Raw genomic sequence first — 7,773 nt, 5'->3', positions numbered from 1 at the left:
TCTCAACTACCTGCAAGGACAGTTTAAGCAAAAAATCTACAATGAAGCTTAATTCACTTTATAGTGCTGAATGCTTGGACCCCAAACATGAGAACACAGTCAGCATGCTCTCCATACAGCCCGTATGAATTTGCTACCAAATTTTAACAGATATAAAATTCACCTTCTCTTTAGCACTTCTCTCTTCTCTATCCGGTTAAACAGCTCCTGCTCTCTCTCCTTTTCTGTCATTTGTTCCAGTCGAGCTCGGTCTTCTTCATCTCCCATCAGGTCTTCTCCATAGCCATCATGGAATTCCTCATCTTCAGATGAAGAATCTGAATCTGAGCTAGATGAGGAGCTGTTGCTTTCTGAGTCAGAGACTTCTCCTAAAACAAAAAGGCAGCAAGGTTCAACCAGGGCAAATCCAAACACTTCACTGTAGTATTTAGCAAAGGCTATCAAGAATGAATTTTTACACTCCTCTTCTACTATACTAGAAGCACATACATAATGAAAACTAAATCCAGGAGGAAATACTTTATTAATGTAAGATGTGCATGCTAAAAAACAATAAAATGAGTGGCACTACATTGAAAGACAAATTGGGTTATAAGTAAAAATTCCTAGTAGAACAAGTAAATTTTAGGAGACCTTTTGGTTAGCGTGTTAGGGTCTTAAGGATAGATTTCTATGCCTATACGCTTATGTCCCTGAGAAGTTGCGTGTACATCCATAACTTTGTAAGTGTGTGTGTGTGTGTACCTCAAATGCCACTATTAACCACCACCAATACTCCTCATTACAGCAACACGAACAACCCAAAATTTGTCATTTGAAGACTGCAACACTATGAACTGCTACATCACAAGATAAAGTTGAAACACACTACTTTCAGGACTGGCAAGACCATGATGCTAGCTCCGCTGCTGTTACAAGCCCTCCCAGTTACATATGGACTTAGGGAACAGTCAACTCCCCAACAGAATTGAGTAACACCACTTTTAAACTTGATCCAAGTCCAAGTGCTTTGATTATCTCACCTAATCGACTACATGACACCAAACGGCAAAAACAGACGTTAGGATTCTTTCTTTCACTTTCATTCTGGTCTCAATATTTCTGGAAACGTCCAGCTTTGCAAACTTACACTGTGAAAACCCTTAATTTGTGAACACCGATATCGGCAGGTTCAGTCACTTATGCTTTGGTCTCTGCCATGCTTAGTATACTTAAAACTGTAGGGTCCCTCATGTTCTTTCTTAACTTTGTTTTTTTTATTATTGACTGAAATCGCAACTAACCACCTGCAAACCTTCATGGGCACGATGAAAAGAGGAAAGAACACAGGAAGTTTGCCCAGCATTGGAACAGATTCAATATTCATGTGAAAAAATTCTGACAACAGTTTAGTAATAATTTTTCTTCTTCCATGTCAGTATAAATCTGCAAGAACTCCAATTCAGAGCAAATGCATGCAAGATAAGCTCCTATTTGCATAACACAACACTATACATCTCTCCCTTTGTCATCACAAGAAGTTTGGGAACAGAAAACGCGTCAATGGGAATAAAAGAAAAAAGAAAATGCTACCCACACTACAGATGGGACATGCTAGAAGGAAGAAAAGAATTTTCCAGGAGAAAGTCAAGTAATGAAATATGTCATACCTTCTTCAGTTGAAATAGTATTTCGTGTTGCATTTGTAATTGAGTGCTTACAGCAATGCTGTACTGAATTACAAGCACTTCAAGCCATAGCAAATTTAAGAGTCATCCAGACTACTAGTAACACAAAGAACACTCTCTAAAGATAGCCTTTAACATCACCATTTAACATTACTCTGTGGTGTTCACAAAGGGATAACTTCATTTGGAATTATATTGCAAGTAGATGCACATGTGTTATCTTACCCTCTTCAGGTGCAGAGCTCTCAGCTGAGCTGTCTTTATCTGAGCTGCCTGAAGAGGCAGCTTTGTTCGTCTGTTTCTTCATGGCTCCTTTTTTCTCTGCCTTACCCGCTTTTCCCTTTTTTTTGTTTTTAGAACCTCCAACAGTCCACTGCAAGAAAAGAACCAAGAAAGGGATCATGAGACACAGAATCATAGCATGGTTTAGGTTGGAAGGGACCTTAAAAATCCAGCCTCCCTGCCATGGGCAGGGACACCTCCCACTAGACCAGGCTGCTGGCCTTGAACACCTCCAGGGATGGGCCATCCACAACTTCTCCAGGCAACACTCTTCTCCCTCCCATAAAACACCAGAGTGAAAACAACTGAGAAACAGTCCAATACCTGACAGCAACAAATCAATCATACAAGGGCAGGGGGAAAGCCAACAGGAAACCTACCGAATGAAAGCATTTTATAAGGGGCTTTGGGTTCTGATAGGTGGGGTGTTGTGTGGTTGTTTTGTTTCTTTTTTTTTTTCTTAAGAAAAATAATAATCAGTTATCAGTGCAAGCCAAAAATTGGTAGGACATTCCTTTTAAAAACAACTAAGGCTTCAGTCTGCAATATCCTTCAGGAGAAAAGAGGTACTGAAAACAATTTTAAACAAGCGTTCAACTGCACTTGTAAAGATTACTTTCAGTTTACTACTATTAAAAAGAAGCAACACGTTTCCAAAACTAGTTTATTCAAGAGCAGGTTTTAGACTTCACGAAGGCATACCAGTTATACATGTCTTTCCAAAATCTCTTTTTTATCAAAAATACACAGCATGTGTATTTGTATCTGTATATGCGACAAACCAATAGTGCACTTGCCCATAGACAGTAGTGCCACCCCCTGTATCTACGTACACAAGTTGGAATCCAATCAGAATCACAGATGTCAGGAAAATAAGAGAAAAAAAGAAATTAAATGTGAAGTCAATTTTAATTTTCTCTTAATATCATACCTTCAGTTAACTTAAAACTGCACTTTCCAAGTACAGGACTTGCACCACCACACACACAGGTAACAAGTTTAAATCCCAAACTCCTAGGAAAAGAACTAGTATTTACCTTACAGTGTGATTTCTCATTAGAATTTCTGCTTTGTCCCAACTACCTGGGTAAAGCCAGAAGGGAACAGAACCAGTAAGGACCGCCTATGTATTACTTTAAGGCTTTGCAGTATTTTGCACTTCACTACCTCTCCTAGAAATTCTCCACATACAGAACCTTCAGGGTTAAGACAGTTTCTTTCTAAATACGTATCTATTTAGACTGTTATCCTCTTCATACCTGTATATTACTCTTATCTTTCATACACATCACCATCTGTTCAAGAACTCAGCCTACTAAAAAAAAAAAAATTCCTAATTCAAATGAGCAAATACTCTTTTGCATAACTGAGATCATGTGCTCAACACTACTCTAACTGGAAAAAAACCCCTATCTTTGACCTCAGGTGCACGCAAACTTCAGGCTTCTCACCCATTCACCCCTTCCAGGGGCGTGAATCAAGCCCATCTCTGCAGGCAGTAATCATTCCATCAAATTTGATGACTTCTACCGGATTAGGCACCATCTTCAGAGAACCCTGCTGTTCCAATACTCTAAATGAAACTCAATCAAGTAGTCAGAAGCTACTACCTGATCTACTAGCATCTTTAATCAAAACCTAGGAAATTCTACTCTCACATCCAGCCTCATACCTTCCATACTACCACCTGCTTCATCATCTCCTTTAAGCATCAGCTGTGTATTCAAAAGTATCTGTCAGAGGCCAGGCAGAAGTTTTCTTTTCTGAGGTAAAAGTACAGCTAGCTACCTAGCAGTGAGCCTCCACTTGCAATCCACACCTTATGCAGTTACCCCAGTATGTTATGCTCCACAGGACAGGTGAGAAACTCCACAGAAAGCATCAGCCTGAGCTTGCACTCAAGGCTTTATTGCCTTCCACATTAAAGTTTTAATTGTTCAGTGTTACCATACTGCTGCCTAACAATATTCCTGGTTAACTATGCCTATGTAAATCAGTTAAGAACAAGCTTGTACTCTGCCCGAATCTGCTCCAACCTCAATGTTAAGGAATCATCTCCTAGGTATTACAGAAAAGTGTATTTTCGCTATTTGTTCAAGAGCTCACCTACTGCCAGCATACCAGTGAAAACACAACAGTGAGAAAGCGAAACTGAGCACTTAGAAGAGCCCGCTGAACCAGGGATGCAGAGGTGTCTCCTTCCCAGAGCCCTGCCACTTCTTTTCAGTGTTCCAACACTGAATTATACCTTACGTCAGCATGCTGTATAGCAACAAAGCAGCACAGAGAAAGCCAGAGTATACCCCACAGTTATATCAAGACCTTGAGAGGTCATGCCGAGATGAAAGAAGCTAAGATCAGATAAAAACAGCAGGACTCCAGTGGTTAATAAAATGTTTAATAGCTGTAGATACATGTATTACAGATCACTGTTCTCAGCCTTTGACTCAGAAGCAGGATTGTGGAGAAACCTGGGTCCAGGGAGATGGGACTGAAGAGAAAGCTGTGCGACAACCCCTTGAAGAAAAAAGATAATTAAAAAAATCTGCCCGAATCTGGGAAATTTTGCTTTGGTTTCCGTTTCACCCTGGAGATTACATTTCATCTCGCTTTTGTTTATGCAAGTGACCTCTACATCTTTTAAGTCACAATAACTGGTTGTCACCTCCCACTTTCAGTGCTGCCTCAAAGCCAAATTCTTCCTCATCCAACTCAGGTGCTTCAGGGGTTATTCAGATACCCCAGTCTCTCATGAATGCCTGGTCATTCCTGGTACCACTACAGGATAAGACAAGGGTTCGAGCAAGCCTCAAGGACAAATAAATCATCTAAACCAGGACATAGTCAGTGAGAGGCTCTTTTAGGCTCACAGATTGCTCTGCAGGTTCAAGGACCATCAGTTGTCATTTGGATACGGAACGACTGCTCTGTATTGTTCAGAGAGAGACTAGGCAACAAGTTTCTTCTTACAGCAGAGGAAGACAGCAGAGATTAGCAGATCAGGGTGATAGGGAGAACACAATACTGGAAAGCCATGAGCTGCATGGCAACCTGCAGTCCAAACCAGAACCTTGAGCCCCTTCCTCACACTGTAGCACACGAGCGATCAAAAAGGCAACAACACATTTGCGTGTAACATCAAGTAAAAATGCACACCCAGTTATAGTCAGAAGCATTTGTTTGTGCTGTTTTCCCTACCTCCATGCATCTCAAACAGCAAACAATAATCATATTTTCAAAACTCTGTCCTCTATTGCAGCTTCCCCAGGTTCCCTCTTTCATGTTCCAGTCAGGCAGAGCCAGTCAACACTTCTCACATGCTTTCCATGACTATAACGCTGCCTCTAAACAGCTCCTCTATTCACTGCTGCCTCCTCAGTCACCATCTGGAATCCTCCATCGTTCCAGACACAGCAAGTTAATAAACGCATGCAGAAGTGTGCTGCAACATTGCTTTCTGCTTATTATTTAGTACTATCAAACAACACAGATTTATGGTTCATTCACAGGAAGCAGCCGGAAGAGCAGTTCAATTTTGCCTCTCGCTTCAAAGGTTTACAGTGCTAATCACTTGCATATTTCCCCCAAGAAGTCCAAGTTAAGCCACAGTACCCAGAATGGACTGCCAATAACAACAACAAAAAAAAAGACATTAGAAATCAGCCAGTTTTAGAAGTCAGCTTCCACAAAAGCAACTACACAAAATGACTTAAGAAAATCATTTATAGCCCAGCAAATCTGGAACATATTTCCACTAGGGAGATGAAATGAGATCGAGGAGAGAAAATGAAGAAAAAAAAGTGAGCTCTGACAGTGCAGAATGCAGAATTGTCTTACTCCGGCTGCTCAGACAGGTACTGTGTGAATAGCAAATAAATACATTATCCACTGAGATTTTATTTTGTAAATAGGTATTCTCACTGCTTTTTTTTTTTTTTTTTTAACACCAAACCGGACAAAGATGCACAACCAAGGTTACCTTCTGTCTCCATTTAGTATGGGATGGGGTTGACTTTCTTGCTAGCAGCTGGTATAGTAATATATTTTGGATTTGGGATTAGAATAGTGTTGGTAGTGCACTGATGTTTTTAGTTGGTGCCAAGCAGTCAAAGCTTTTTCTGCTCCTCACACTGCCCCACGAGCAAGTAGACTGGGAGGGCACAAACATTTGGGAGGGGACACAGCCAGGACAGCTGACCCCAACTGACCAAAGAGATATTCCGTGCTATGTGATGTCATGCTCAGTATATAAAGCTGGGGGAAGGAGAGAGAAAGAGAGGGATGTTCGGAATTACGGCGTTTGTCTTCCCAAGTAACTGTTATACGTGATGGAGCCCTGCTTCCCTGGAGACAGCTGAACACCTGCCTGCCAATGTGATGTAGTGAATGAATTTCTTGTTTTGCTTTGCTTGCGTGAACGGCTTTTGCTTTACTTATTAAACTGTCTTTATCACAACCCATGAGTTTTTTCTCACTTTTCTAATTCTCTCCCCCATCCCAAGCTGAGGGAGTGAGCAAGCAGCTGCATGGTCCTAGCTGCTGGTTGGGGTTTAACCACGACACTAGCCTGTCCTTGCCATATCCTTCCCTCCTGGAAGCGGCTGTTATAAGCAAAAGGAAAATTACAAGCCACAACATCAGAGCAAAACAGGTCCCTTACCAAGGTGTTCCTTTCCTAGGCCAGATAATTTACATGCCATGAGAAAGTGACAGCTTAAGGTTATCAAGGTACATAATATTAGCCAAGTTTACAAACTTTCGTCTATTCTCCATTCATACAGGGAAGACAAAAGGCAGTCCTCCAGGCAAGTCATCAAACTGCAGTTTCAGCCTGTCTGAAGACAACAGCAGGCAGCACAGATATGAAGATAAGGCAGCATTTACTGTCTTCAGGGTTTCTCAAAGCTGGCAGAACTCTGGAGACAGCACTCCAAGAGCTACAAGAAGGAAAATGCTCTCTACCACCACTGTTAAAATTAAATAGTAAATAAAGAGCTCCTGTTACTTTTCGTGCCAGAAACTGCCTGAAAGAAGGTTTCATGGGCCAAAACATCACCAGATATATCTGATTCACCATTATGGTCTGAGTACTGCTCAAAGGAGCTCACAGAATGGTAACTATGGGTAAGGATGGAAAAAGCCTACCTATAGTAGATTCTAATTCAGTTTAAGCTGCAAGTTAACATTTGTTCTAGAGGTATTTTGAGGGGCAAGAACTGCTGATTGACAACATAGAGATGATAGATAGATACCAAATGCCCATGAAGAAGCACTCTCCATAACCAAAACAAACTTCAGGATGCTACTGGCTGTGAAAACTTGCAATGTTTTCTTTCAGAAGCCTGGGCCAAACAGCTGGAGACAGCAATAGCCATAAAACATTTGGTCAACAAGTGCTTCGCATGGTTCTAGCATCACCAGCCAGCAAGCATCATCTGGACTAACAAAGGCTTAATGACTTCTCTAGATATTAGACACTGCCTTACGATTGGATTGTTCTCAGCAAAACACACTCACTGGGTACAAAGGAAAAGTTCACTCAGTAAAAAAAAAACCCCCAAAAAACAACACAAACCACATATTCAATCTCAATACCTCCATGGGTGTATTTCTGGAGCAACCTGCTCCATTTCAGAGCTCCTGTAGACTCTCATACACATCAATCAAGTCCCTAGAAGTTATCCCCATGCTAGTTTACAATTTAAAGAAGCTACTTGCAGACCAAATTTTATACCTATTTTGTCCACAGCTGGTTCACATTACTTCTTAGGGCATGCTAGCCTCCATAAAATCAGCCTACACTGCTCAGATTTGCACTTGCACT

At 41.1% G+C, this 7,773-nt stretch overlaps 1 protein-coding gene across 1 annotated transcript in view; it reads right to left on the bottom strand.

Annotated features, from left to right (window-relative positions):
* RTF1 (Rtf1, Paf1/RNA polymerase II complex component, homolog (S. cerevisiae)) overlaps nt 1–7,773 on the bottom strand; it is a 30,166-nt gene that overhangs the window by 17,674 nt on the left and 4,719 nt on the right. Inside the window, exons 2-3 of the mRNA XM_009895686.1 lie at nt 1,893–2,040; nt 164–368 (exon numbers count right to left, since the gene is read on the bottom strand). Coding sequence (XP_009893988.1) covers nt 164–368; nt 1,893–1,974 — 287 coding nt within the window. The 5' untranslated portion in view covers nt 1,975–2,040. The remainder of the gene's footprint in view (nt 1–163; nt 369–1,892; nt 2,041–7,773) is intronic.

Source organism: Charadrius vociferus, unplaced genomic scaffold, assembly GCF_000708025.1.
Source record: "Charadrius vociferus isolate BGI_N301 unplaced genomic scaffold, ASM70802v2 scaffold111, whole genome shotgun sequence".
NCBI classification, from domain to species: Eukaryota; Metazoa; Chordata; class Aves; order Charadriiformes; family Charadriidae; genus Charadrius; species Charadrius vociferus.
This window is presented reverse-complemented; position numbering and strand designations above follow the sequence as displayed.